General features: G+C 35.6%; 1 protein-coding gene across 2 annotated transcripts in view; it reads left to right on the top strand.

Annotated features, from left to right (window-relative positions):
• Nrx-IV (neurexin-4) overlaps positions 1-14,935 on the top strand; it is a 491,733-nt gene that overhangs the window by 221,888 nt on the left and 254,910 nt on the right. For both annotated transcript variants that reach the window (XM_090412013.1, XM_090412014.1), the window contains exons 9-10: positions 3,498-3,576; positions 13,832-13,969. In XM_090412013.1, coding sequence (XP_090268139.1) covers positions 3,498-3,576; positions 13,832-13,969 — 217 coding nt within the window. The remainder of the gene's footprint in view (positions 1-3,497; positions 3,577-13,831; positions 13,970-14,935) is intronic.

Here is a 14,935-nt window from a genome sequence, read left to right as displayed (position 1 = left end):
ATTGTTCTGGGTGGTTGCTAAACAAAGGGAAGGTAAACAAAATGGGGGTTAAGTCAGTGAGTGGAAATATAAATCAAAAGCTGCACAAAAAAAAAAAAAAAAAAAAAAAAAAAAAAAAAAAAAAAAAATCGTGGAGAGATAAAGATAAAGGTGATCAGCATACTCACGAAGTACAAAATGCAAGCAAGCAGGATGACTAGTATGGTAAGAAAGGCCAAATATGATTATGAGAGAAAATTAGCTAAGCTGGCCACAGTAAATCCAAAAAGTTTTTTTTGATGATTTTAATCAATGGTGATGGTAGAAAGGTGACAGAAACAAAAGAAATATTGAGTTGTTGAGTGAACACTTTGCAAAGGTGTATCAACCAGTTGGAGATTTTACAGTTGCTGATGTGACCAAGTCTGATGCCAGAATTGAGGTAGATGAACAGGAGGTACTCATGTGTTGAAAATCAATGTGCATGATAGCAGTGGAACTGGACAGCATATTAGCCTGAGTGCTATGTGAATGTGCAAGATAATTGGCAGTGACACTAATGAAATTATAAAATCTAAGTCTCAGCTCTGGTGAGGTTCTGAAGGAGTGGAAAAAGAGGATAAGTTAGTTTCATTATATAAAGATGGATCCAAGACAGAAGTAGCAAATTACAGACCAATTGATATTTCAGGAGTGGTAGCTAAAATATCGGAGAAATTGGTTAAAGGTAAAAATCCAGCAGTGGGTGGATGGGAATATGATACTCTGTGATGGGTAGCATGGCTGTTTGTAAAGAGTAGGTCCTGCCTTGGTAATTTACTGTTTTATAATAGTTACAGAAGAATTAGATAAGAGAAATGACTATGCTAATACTGCTGGACTTTGCGAAGGCATTTGACAAAATACCACATGGAAAAATATTACAAAGTTGGAGCAAATGGGAATGGATATGAAGCTATTAGTATGGATAGCTGGGGGAAGGGGGTGACAGACATCAGAGAGTAGTACATGTGGAGTGGAATCTAGAATGATGGTAACTAGTAGAGTATCTCGAGGTTCTATACTAGGGCATCTACTCTTTTAATTTGTATATCAATGATACAGGGAAAGATTTAAGAGGGGACATTCAGTTGTATGTATGCTGATAATGCAAAAATGGTGAGGAGAAACATTAAAGGTGATGTAGGTGTTCTACAAGGTGGTTTAAATAAATTGGCATTGTGAACAATGGATAATGATTGTTAATTTAATGTTGCAGAACATAAGATTATGTACTTTGGGACTTGGGAATAATGGTGGACAATGAAGTTCAGAGATCATATTGCACAAGTTAGTAAAATAACTCAACAGATTACTTGGATATTGAAAAACGTGATAAGTAAAGATAGGGAGGTTAATATTCCTCTTTATAAAGCTGTGATTCAGCCACATGACTACTTCACATATTTGGTCACATGAGTTTTTTTGGCGATCTGGAGATGGTAGAGAGGATTCAGAGACTAGTGACCAAGGTGGTGACAGATCTTGGAATGCTCCCTTTGAGGATTAGTTGAAGGTGTGTGGATTTAAAAATTTAGTTGATAGGCAAAAAAGAGGAAACATGATAGAAACTTATATATAGTTATTAAAGGAGTTTTATTAGATTGACACAGAGGAATTCTTTCAATCCATGACAAATATATACACACACACACACATACAGGGTGGTTCAAAATTCCACATACAAACTTTGAGGGGAGATGGAGAACATCAAAAATCAACCATATTCACATAGGAAAGCATGACCGGAAACGCCACCCGGAAGTGATAGGTGGCGCTGTTTGGCGGCACTCCAGGTGAGCAATTGGGGCTTCCTCATTCAAGCTTTCGACGTCATACGAAGAACATGTGTTGTTTTATGAACGCTGAGATGACAGACATGCACCTCATTTACGGGTTAGCTGACGGTAATGAATGAGCCGTTGTACGAATGTATCGCGAAAGGTACCCAAACAGATGTGTACTGCATCACCAAATGTTTGCGCATTTGCATCAGAATTTGTGCGACTATGAATCATTCAGGGATCGCAGGCATGATAGTGGGTGGCCACAATCGATGCAAAATTCCACCATCCAGAGACAAGTACATGTGCTGTTGCCTCTGCTATAGGAGTATTTCGATCCAGTGTATTGCGCATTTTGCACTCTGAGTCCTTACATCCATTTCATTTGCAATGGGTCCATTACTGATGACCAAAGATTATCCCCAACATGTGGAATTCACGCAGTGGTTTCTGCAAAAAAGTGCGTTGGACCCGGATTTTCCAATTTGTGTTTTGTTCACGGATGAAGCTTCATTTACCCATGAAGGGGTCTTCAATCACCACAATGCTCGTGTGTGGGCCTATGAGAAAACACATGCTGTGCGATCACATGCTGCACAACAATGCTTCCCATTAATGTATGGGCAGATATCGTCGCTGACTGTTTAGTCGGCCCATACCTGTTACCACCCCGACTGGACTCCCAGAAGGGAATCAGATAACAGGTTTGGTAACAAAAGTATCGGACCTTTCTGGAAGAAGTTCTGCTGGATTTACTGAACGATGTTCCAATGACTGTGCATCGGCAGATGTGGTTCCAACACGATGGGATTCCAGCCCATTTTGGCATTTCTTTGCGTCAGTATTTGGACAGGTCCTTTGGAGCCTGACGGATTGGGCATGGTGGACCCTTTGCATGGTACCCACGCTCACCTGATTTATCAAGCATTGCTTTCTTTCTGTGGGGGACCCTTAAAGCCATGGTGTACGAAATGCCTGTTGCCTCTGACATGGACCTCGTGACATGAATCGCCATCACCGTTGCTAATATCTGGGAAACTCCAGGTATTTTCAAAAATGTACAGCCATCAATGTGTCGTCGGAATCAGGCATGCATCACTGCTAATGGTCATGACTTTGAGCACCTGATGTGAAACCATGTTATGTATCCAACTGCTATTGAACTGTTCAGTTATGCCTAATAAAGCTTTTTACACTACTTACTGCCTTGTGTTATTTCTGTATCTTTCTGTTCCTGTTAGTACCTTCCGGTGGCATTTCTGGTCATGCTTTCCTATGTGAATATGGTTGATTTTGATGTTCTCTACCTCTCCTCAAAGTTGTACATGGAATTTTGACTCACCCTGTGCGTATATATATATATAGAGAGAGAGAGAGAGAGAGAGCTAGGAGTCATCTGTGGAAGTTGTGTTAAATGCATGGTTAGTAAAGGCGTTCAGACCAGATTTTTTTACATAGAGTAGTGAATGGGTGGAATGGATTACCAGAATTGGTTGTGAGTTGCCTGACACTGATAAGTTGAAGGAGAGATAAATTAGTTTTGTGTGTATAAAAGTTAGTGTGAGTCTCTGGACTACATTGATTCCTGTATAATAATAATGATCATCCTTAGTCTTGATTTTTCTTCACTCATAATGTATATTATGTGAATCTGATTTTTATGTTTAATGGAACTGCTTTGGCAATTTTTTATAGCTCTTTCTTGAAAAGGGAAAGATTAAAATTGAACTTCAAGGTGAAAACACTCCAAAAGTTACTACAGAAGCATTTAATAGTAAGTATTGATTCTAATGAATGTTCATTATAATGTATTTGTTTCAAATTCAGGGATGACTACATGATTAAAGAAAGATATTAGTTTTGGTTTGCATGCTGCTGTAACATTAACATTGCAATAAACTATATAGATTTCTACTAGTGGTGCATGGTTGGCATTGATGAGGGTGTGCTGTGGTAAGGCACTTTTATTAAAAAAAAGCATTACATTTGTATAAAACTCTTAATTTACTAAGGAAAAAAAATGTTCTATTATACATCATTTCAATCTTTTATTTCTGAGTTTTAAACACTACTATTTAAATTTTGAAAGAGGCAATTGTGATTTACTGTCATTAAAATATGTTCAATGTTGTTTTCCTTCGTCAAGAATGACATTGGGAAATAGTGGATAAAAATAAATATCAGTCAAAAATAAATAAATAAAATACAGTTAACTAATAGGAAACCGAAGGAAAACTCACTGAATAGAACTAAGCTACCTGTGGTGTTGAGAACACACACCTTTAAATCCCAAGCAAATCTTAGTCAGTGTGCATGTGCCAACATGTGTGCTACTTAGGTGTCTGCTTACCTTTAGCCATTAAAAATGCATATTAATCACTCATTGTAGACTCCACAAATGGAGCCACATTGCTCTCTCATCATATATATATCACTATATGCTTTGATGCATTTGCCTTTATTTGGTTTATAGTCACATTGTGAATGTCTTGATATTTGTAACCAAGACTTTATTTCAAATAACTGCTCAAAAAGTATTTCTTCATGAATTTGAGTGTGTGTGCACGTGCATGCACTCACTCACTCACCTAGCACACCCTGAATATACATCATATAATTCATGTTAAAAATGAATTTAAAAAATTCAGACAGACCCCAAGATACATAAATTCATACTTGTGTAAGAAATTCTCGAGATACACAGTATTTACGGACAGAGCTTATGCACAAGTCAACGCTCAGCCCAACGTGCTGCATCATCCTAGTTTCCATGCAACTCTTGCTGTGAGTGCACCTATATAGTGTTGTGCTTATTTTCACATTTCCTAGTTTAGTTTGGTTTGAGAAAAATGGATCCAAACACGTCCTGTTTTCTTAAAGTGCAAAGAATGGCAGAAGGCACCTTTGCCTGCCATAAAGAAATTTATGACAAAAGTTCATATCTTTTGATAGATTTTTATAACTAGCAACCAACCAACATGCAACAATATGTACTTTTTTTTCTTTCTTTTTTTTTTTAATTAAATGTAATCTTAATACTGGCAGAGCATTTTGGACTGTATTTTTTAGTTGATTTATTCTTGATTTTCTTCTTTTATCCATAGAATGAGTTTGGATTATTGAAAGCCATGAGTTAAAATATGTGTTTTGCCAATACATGTGGTCAAATTGTAAAATCTGCTATTTGTAATTTACTATACTATTTGTAATATATACTACTACACACTATATTTAGTGTGTTCAGTGTTTAAAAATACATTTCACACTATACCCTACTGGATATGGTGTGAAATGTATTTAATATAAGATGTTTTTTTTTATTTAAAAAAAAAAATTTTTTTTAAAATATTTCTGCATATACATGTTTATTTTTTTGCATATGTGTTTGAGATGATAGTCCAATATTAAAGGTCAGGAAAGTGAGGGAGATCCGACTTACACAAATTTTGACTTGCATAAGGAGTTGCAAATGGTTTACTTATGTATGTCTGGAGGAGTGTCTGTATTATTATCATTATTATTATCATCATCATCATCAGAGACCTCCACAGAGCCAAGGAATCATCAAGAGAAGCCATACATCACCAACACTAGCTGTCATATCTTCTCTTAAACTCACTCATACTAGATGCACTTATTACTTCAACAGGAAATTGTTTTATTCACTCACTGCTGTCTGAGTAATTTTAAAATGTAGTTTTCACTCCTTTCTTGACTTTTTGCAAATTTCCATGGATTACCCCTATCCCCTCTCCCCCACCTTTCATATTAACAAAATATTTCATGGACTGGTATCCTTGAACACCCTGTTAGAAGTATATAGACTATCACATCAGCCCCCTCTTTGTCCCATCTATCAGTGTTTGCATTGCATATACTCTGTCTGTCCTCATAATCTACAATTCCATAATCCCTGGTTCATCTTTGTAACTCTTTTTTACAGCCTTTCCATAACATATTTATCTTCTCAGAAATCACAAGACCCAATCTGTGTACAGCAGTCAGAAATGTTGTATCAAAGCCTTGGAAAGAGGTAAATGATTTCCTTATCCTAACTTGTCATTGCTCATTGTGGCATGCTTTCTATTCCTGTTAGATTTTTTCTGAGCTATTGCTGAAGTTTATACAAGCATATCAAGGGTCTAGTCAGTTAAGCTGATCATTCCTTTAGCATAACTACAGATACCCTTTGCCAAACTCTTATCCAGATTATGCAACAGCTCTAGAACCTCCTTCTCATGTACCTCTATCTCTTCACCAGTGTAGTGGATGTATGCATTACCAAGTTGATAGATCTTAGTGATTTCTTTAATGGAAGAAAGAAGAAAATGGAAAAATAAAGACACTCCAGAAGGGAAAATACAATATAGAACCCTGAATGATACATTGAGAAGAGAAGCAGAAAGAAGTAGAGAAGATTGGCTTAAAAAACAATGTGAAGAAATGGAAAATTATGAGAGAATGGAAGGTATGATCTTTTATATGAAAAAGCAAGAAGCATGAATCACAAGAGAAATGGAATTCGAGCTAGAGGCATAGAAAATAAGAATGGAGAAATCATAACTGAAGAAGATAAAATCCTAATGAGATGGAAGGAATAGATTGAAGATCTATATGACAAGGAAAATAGACCAAACGAGTTGCCATTAGAAGATATAAAGAAAGTAAATGAAGATGATCTAGGCCCAGAGATTTTGACAGAAGTAGAAATGGCCATTAAAGAACTAAAATGTGGAAAGGCAGAAGGAATAGATGAAATACCTGCAGAATTCCTGAAACAACTTCAGAAGAAAGGAACTGAAGAAATAACCAAAATAATAAATTTAATTTATAACAGAGGAGAACAAAGGAATTTAATTTATAACAAAGGTGATGTGGCCAAATATCAGAATAGGAAATTGGACAATGAAACTTATTTGTGCCTATGGTCCCACAGAAGGTTCTACTAAGGTAGAAGTGGAGGAATTTTTTGATGCTTTAGAAAAAGCAACTGACACAATGAAAAAGGAAAAGTTGGTCCTTGTTGGGGATCTAAATAGCAGAGTAGGAAATGATTGTAAGACATACAAAAGTGTTTTGGGAAAATTTGGAGAAAAGAGCAAAGCTAATAATAATGGCAAATACTTGTTGAATTTCTGCTCAGGACATAGACTGGTTATTACTAACACCATGTTCCAACATAAAAATGTGCACAAATTCACATGGAGAGAAGGAATAAGAAAAGTCTCATTGACCATGTTATTGTTGATAGTGATGTTTTCTCCCCGGTGCAGGACACCAGAGTGTACAGAGGATTTGAAATTGGAAGTGATCACTATTTAGTCTTGAGCAGGATAAAACAGAATTTCATATTGAAAAGAATAATATGTAAGAAAGTTTTAAAGCGAATAAAAGTTGAGCAGCTCTCAGATGTGAACTGTAGACTAATATACACAAAGATTATTAAAGAAAGAATCAAAGAGCTTGAGAACAGGAACCAAACCTTGGAGATTCAGTGGCAAACTTTGAAGAAAACTCTGATTCAGCCAGAGAGGCATGTGGTGAGGTCTGCAAGGATAGAAAAATCAGAACTCCATGGTGGACACAGGAAGTTAAAGATGCAATGAAGGAAAAAAAGAAAGCATATCAAAAGTTTCTGACAAATAAGTCAGCTTGTGCTCTTAGAGAATACAGAGACAAATGTACGAAAGCTAAACACTGTGTAAAACTAGCTAAACAAAAGTCATGGGAGGGCTTTGGCAAGAACATAAAAATAAATATCAAGAAGGTGGCAAAATATTCTGGAGGTTGTTGAAGAAGCTTAGAAATGGAGGAAAGAGTGTTGTAAAAGGAGTTAGAGTTATAAAGGTGACATGAAAACAGGAGAAAAAGATATCCTTGAAGTATGGAGTAACTACTTCGAAAAATTGCTAAATGAAATGAGCAGTGATACCACAGTGGTAAAGAAACACTCAACAGGCACACAGTCAGGAATACATATCCATACTTGAAGTAGAAAAACCATCAAAGGCTTGAAATATGGAAAGGCAGCTGGAGTAGCTGATATTCAACCAAAAATGCTGAAGTATGGTGGTATAAAAGTCTTTCAGTGACTGCACTGCATAGTTCAAAAGGCCTGGACAGAGGGACAAATTCCCGATGATTGGAGTAGAGCTCTCGTAGTACCCATATATAAAAAGGGAAATAAAACTGAATGTGAGAATTACAGAGGTATTTCCCTACTGAGTGTTCCTGGCAAGATTTATACTTGAGAAATGGTTGAGAAGAATTGTGGAAGAAAAGCTTGGTGAAAAACAAGCTGGATTCAGGCCAAATGGAGGCTGTCAGGATCAGATCATCACTTTACAACAGATAGTTGAGAAAGCATGGGAATATAACAAAGATCTGTATTTAAGTTTTGTCGATCTGGAAAAGGCATATGACAAGGTGCCAAGAGAGAAGCTATTCAATACTCTACAGTTATATGTTGTCAATGGGGCATTATATCAAGCAATACTTAGTCTTTATTTGAGTTGTAAGTCAGCAGTTAGAATTGAAGGAAGTACAGGAAGGTGGTTTAATGTTAAATCTGGTGTGAGACAAGGATGTACATTATCTCCTCTGTTATTCATTTATATGGATCACATTATGAGGGAAAGTGGTATTAAACATGATATCAGAATTGGAGATGTTAACGTCAGCTCTTTGCTTTATGCAGACGATGTTATACTTGTAAATTAATCCGCTACGAGTTTGCAAGATTCACAGACTAAATTGAATAACTGTTGTAATAGATATGGTATGAAGATCAGCAATAAAAAGACAGAGACAATGAAAATAGGTAGAATCATAGAAAATGTCAACTGCATTGTGAACGGATAACCTTTGGAACAAGTTAAATATTTCAGCTACTTAGGCACGATGTTTGTGAAGATGGTAAATTAAATATGGAAATAGACAACAGAATCAACATGCTGGTATCGTAGGAAGTCAACTGAATAAATTTATATGGAATAAGAGAGAAATTAGTCAGAATGCTAAATTAGCAGTGTTCAAACCAGTTTTAATTTATGGATCTGAGAGGTGGGTCAGAAGTAAAACACTTGGCGAAAGACTAGAGACTGCAGATATGAGTCCTGAGAAAGATTAGAGGCATGAACAGGTGGCATCAATGGCAATATCATATTAAAAATGTGGATATTAGGAAAGAATTTGACGTTGTCAGTATCCAGGAATGCATTAGCTACTCTCAGGTGGTATGGTCACTTAAACAGAATGGGCGAAGAAAGATTAGCAAAACAAGTGTTCTCTGCCAGGTTGGCACGGAAATGGCCCAGAGGAACACCAAGATATAGGTGAATTGATATGGTACAAAGTGTAGACGTTAGAAATATAAGATATGATAATGTTGGAGTCTTGACAAGTAACAGACTGATTTGGATGAAAATTGTAGGTAGGAAGTTTGTAATGATGTAAATTTTTCATATAGTACTATCATATCCTGTACACCCCTTGAGGGTACATGTCAGGAAATTGATGATGATGACAAAGGAGAACTACCAAAAGATTTTATGACCTTAATATTTATACCTATACCAAAGAAAAGTAATGCAGTTAACTGCAAGGATTTTAGAACAAAACTTATTTCCCATACATCAAAAATACTTATGAGAATCATAACATGAAGAATTTAATCTAAAGTGGAAGAATTTCTTGGAGAAGATAAGTTTGGTTTCAGGAAGGGTGGGGGAACATGAGATGCAATTGGACTGTTAAGAATAGTAAGTGAAAGAAGTCTAGAAGTGAATAAAGAAGTTAACATCTGTTATATAGATTTTGAGAATGCTTTTGACTATGTAAAATGGGATAAGATGGTTGAGGTAATGGAAAAGATTGGTATAGATTGGAAAGACAGAAGGCTAATTATCTCACTATATATGAGCCAAACTGCCATTGTGAGAGACATATATATGGTACAACAGAACCAGGTATCATTGGACGAGGAGTAAGACAAGGCTGGTCTCTGTCACCGATTTTGTTCAACATGTATTCCGAAGCTATGTTAAAAGAAGCACTGGAGAATTCGGAAGAAGGAATAAAGATTGGAGGTAGGCAGATATTTGCAATTAGATGTGCAGATCACAAGGTATTACTATCAAACACTGGAACAGGACTACAACATGCATTGAACAGATTACTAGAATCCTGTATCAATTATGGAATGAAAATTAACATCAGAAAAACAAAGGTGATGAAAATAGCAAAGAAAGAGGCAAATATGGATATCAGAATAAATGGGGAAATTTTGAATCAAGTAAAGACATGGAAATGTTATTTGCAGTGATGGAAGATGTGAACGTGACATAAAAGCACGAATAGCGATGGGAAGAGTTTCCTTTAATAGAAAATGGAATTTATTCAGAAGTAAAATGGATAGAAACCTAAAGAAAAGACTAATAAAATGTTGTGTGGAGTGTTGCCCTCTATGCATCTGGAACTTGGACATTGAAGAAAGAAAAAATTAAGATTTTGGAAAGCTTTGAGATGTGGGTTTGAAGAAGGATGGAAAAAATCAAATGGACAGATAAAATAACTAATGAAGAGGTCTTAAAAAGAGTAGAAGAAGAAAGAAGTCTGTTAAGGAGGATAAAAAGAAGCAAGAGAAACTGGATCGGACGTATTCTGAGAGGAAATGGAATCATCAGAGATGCCATCGAAGGAAAAATAGATGGAAAAAGACCCAGAGGGAGAGTAAGGAAAACAATGCTAGATGACATGCTCAATGGAGACAAGGTACACAACCTTGAAAGAGAAGGCTCAGAACAGAAGAGAGTGGAAGGAAAGGTTTCTGCTACTAAAAGAAGAACCTGCTCAATTGCAGACTACTAAAGAAGAAGAAGAGTGAACACTCATTATTTGAGTATTTACATGTTCTTCTGATGCAAAGGTACTTTCTGCATTCAGTAAAGTTATTCTTCCACAGTAATTCTGTTACTTGCATGGTGATAAAATTTCTTTGGGTTTGCTCTAGGATATACTGCAAATTTGTTTTTCTTCTCCAGCTTAGCTTTCCATAGAATAATTGTAATTTTCCTGACTTATGCTTTATATATTTTGTAACTCCTTTCACCCTTATTTTCATGATATTCCTGCCACATCATCCGCTTATAAGATTGTTTTGCTTAATAAGATTACACATCCATTTCACTCTCACGCTGTTTGTTCTTCAAACTCTAGGGACATACCCTACCGAACAAGAGAGATACCGTGGAACCAAACATGGTGTTCTCCTGAGTTTGTAGCCATCTTGTTTACTTGGTTAGTAATTTACTAACCTTTTATTGACAGAATAACAGCTGATTTGGATAAAGGAAATGGCTACACTATGATTTTGCAGGATTTTGCAAAGGCATTTGATAGAATACTGCATCGAACTTTGTTATGCAAATTAGAACAAATGGGGATGGACATACACTGGTTAAGTGGATAACTTACTGGACAGATATCAAAAAGTGGTATATGGAGAGGCAGAATTGAAGCAAAAACAGGTGACTAGTGGTGTGCCACAAGGTTCAGTGCTGAGATCACTGCTGTTTAATTTATGCATAAATGATATATGAAATAACCTGTAAAGAAATATTCAGTTGTTAGCCGATGATGTGAATTTATCACATCATTGGCAAACAACTTACTGGCACAAGTGCTGAAAGAATGAATGACAAAGTTAGCAGTGTCTGTCCCCTGACCTTGTTCAACTTGATTGTCAGTGCATGTAAAATTTCTAATGAGGGAAAGGAAAGTAAGATAATTTTACTATATGAGGATATTGCTAAGACTGGTGTAGCAAATTATAGACCAGCTACTATATCAGGCATGGTCATCAAGATATTATAAAGGTTAGTTAGGAATTGCATCCAAAGGTGAGTGGACAACACTGGGATCCTTTGTAGAAGCCATCATGGTTTTATTAAAGGTAAATCTATTTTAGCAATCTGCTCATGTTCTATAACAGTGACAGAGTTAGATAAAAGGAGAATGGACACACACACACACACACACACCATGATACTTCTGGATTTTGCAAGGCATTTGACAGGATTTCACAGTACTAGAAGTTGGTAAGAAACATGAAAAAATGCATAAAAATAAATACCAGTGGGGTGTAACATTGTTGTTTATTTCTGTAATTGATAGTAGGAAAGATCTTTAGTGTGATATCAAGTTATACTTCTTGATGCTAAATTATGGAGAGTGATAAAGATTGCTGTTAATACATTGTTTATATGGGCAAATGACAATGAATATCAGTTCAGTGTTGTTAGACATAAGGATATGCATTTTGGAGAGAGAGAGGTAGTCCACGAAACTAGACACATCAGAAATGTGACTACTTGAAAATCACATTGCTGAAGTGTTTAGATACCTGTGATGTTAAAAGAAGGCAGTTGTTAACTGATCTACCATAAAATATGAGTATTTTATCTATTTATAGTATTTTATGTTTCTATAAAATACTGCATGCCCTCTCCTCTTGCAAGCACACAAGATCACAGCAAAACTATTCGCATTCCATACAATAAGGATACATCAAAAATGGTAGCTAAAGTCTCTTCAAATATGATCTCTGTGCCACTTTCAAACTACTCATTTCATCTCAATTTCATCTTCTTGCACATCCTGGAGTATATAACATTCCTGCAGTTTGTCTTGCTTTTGAAAAACAAGAATTATATCCATGATCATCTGTATGGCAAGTCAGAACTGGCAGACCATTCTCTAGATACTCCTTCACACAGGATTAGTTGGAAGAAGAAGACATCCGAATTATGTATCACTATAATAAGCCTGAGAGAGTATTGTTAGAATCAGTATTGCATGCTGATGGTATTGCAACCCTCAAGCATGTAGAAAGTATAGAAAGTATTTTTTAACTTGGGTATAGTTATGTTAAAGATACCAAGCAATTTTAAACCTGGTTTTACTCCATTTTTCCCAAGTAAGCAAACAGACAAAATGTCAAGTTTGCGCCTGCAATTTATGCAAGCATGGTTGCAATAATTTTCAAAGATCTGGGAGACCATGTCATTTTGAGACCAGATAGCCTGACCTCTCCAAATTAACTTTATGGTTATTTGGCCTATAGGGGATAAACATATTAGGACTTTAATTCTTTTTTCAGTTACAACGTGAATTGTTTCTGCAATGATTTAGTTGAGTGCTATGTGCTTGTCAGTTATAATTTGTACTCTGCAGATGCTGAATAGAAAATCAGTGAAACATTAGTAAGTTTAATAAATTAATTTTTTTTCCCATCTCTCTCTCTCTCTCTCTCTCTCTCTCTCTCTCGGTGTTTATATCATGAGTCACTATTATCAAAAAGATATTGATTAGAGGGCAAATTATGCAGGATTGGAATAGTGTTTTTGCTAATCAGAAAGTGAAAATTATAGGGAAAATTATTGAATATCCCAACTCCATATTTGACTGGAATACCTGAAAGCAGTTATGAAAAATTGATGAACATGGGAAGAAAAAATCTGGCAGATTGCAGCTTTCAAGGCCTTGAGAAAATAGTTGACTACCCAATGGTAAGAATTTTTCTTTCAGAAACTCAGCTGTCTAAAACATTAAAATATCAAACAACAACAAAAAATTATTTCTGTGACTGATTTTGGCACCCATCACTTGTCTGAGAAACTAGATCATTTATATTAAATTTATTCAAAATTCTGTGTATTGGAAGGAATTTTATGTGAACTCCTTAATTATGTTCATTAATAAATATGAAATAATTGTATTTGGTATATAAAAATGAAAGATGTTTTTCTTTGACCAGTAATGCAGTCAGCAGAAGATAAATTCTCAAGTTGAACTTGAGAATTTACCTTCTGTATATTAAAAACAGTAGTTCAGCAGCGTTGATCAGTACAAAGAGTATTCTTGTTTGTTAGGAAGTTTCTTATTTAATTTGTTTTTTTCACATATTTATGTTCAGTTGATTCTCTTTTTGTGGCATATGGTGTACACTAATGTAGTAACAACACTTGCAGGATCATTGAATGATGGCCAGTGGCACAGGACAATGCTTAATCTTCTGAAAGACAGAATTGAATTGCATGTTGATGGCAAGCCAAGTATCACTGTCCGAAAATTTTCCATGCAGACAGGTGATGAGTACCTGATAGGAGGTTTGTAATGTCTGTATATAATTTGTAATGAAATTAATTGAGCTATTTATGAATTATAGTCAGTTATTTTAAATGCACAACGTGTTAAAAATGAAAAAAAAAATCTTTTGGGCAGTTCATTCTTTGGTTCTGCAACAAAAATCATGAGCCCATGTTTTCTTAAATATTAGATATGTCATGATAAAGCTGTGTAGTATTAATTCCCCTCCCCTCTCTTTAAGAATTGCACATTGAATGTTTTCAGACTACCATTTGATGGGGGGGGGGGGAATATCAAAGAATTTTCTAAGCAAAAAATCCTGTAGTGTGTTCAGAATTTTTTGCTATCCACATGAATAGCTGAAATTTTACAGAAATGTGAGATATTAAAGATCCATCCTATTTCATAATGGAAGAAATACAGAAAGAAAGTTTTGACCAAAGAGCTTATGAGAATACAATCCTCTGCTTCAGTTTCCTTAGCTTATATGAGCACTGCCCAAGTATCCATATAGCGTAGATGCCGCTTATTGTGATGACTTTGGGATAGTCGCTTTTCGATAACAATAACCGACTGATAACATTAAGCAAAAGATATAAAAAAATTGCATAATTTATTTAAATTTATTGTTATGAACATTAATTTGTTGTTATAAACACATTTTTAATAAGCAACAACATAAAATTTATTTTAAAAACTTATCTAGTGTTGTCTGTCGTGTGTTTGAATATAGTAGTTCATGAATAAATTGTTCATACTCGTAATGCCTTTCAAAGTTTGCTGCTTGTTGCACACCGTGATGAAGTATTCGACAAGAAAACTTAGTGCAACACCCTTTCAGGCAAGTCCACTAGCTGAATGATCCTGTTTGAGCCATCCAGGATTGTCCATCTTGCCAAAGCAGAGAGACAAAAGTAGTGTGTGACTACCACCCCCCCCCCCCCCTCCCGCTCCTTTCCAGATGTCCATGGGTTACACTGTACAGC

The sequence above is a fragment of the Typopeltis vanoorti genome, chromosome 22, assembly GCF_054136105.1.
Source record: "Typopeltis vanoorti isolate ZY-2024b chromosome 22, IOZ_Tvanoo_1.0, whole genome shotgun sequence".
In the NCBI taxonomy this organism is placed as follows: domain Eukaryota; kingdom Metazoa; phylum Arthropoda; class Arachnida; order Uropygi; family Thelyphonidae; genus Typopeltis; species Typopeltis vanoorti.
This window is presented reverse-complemented; position numbering and strand designations above follow the sequence as displayed.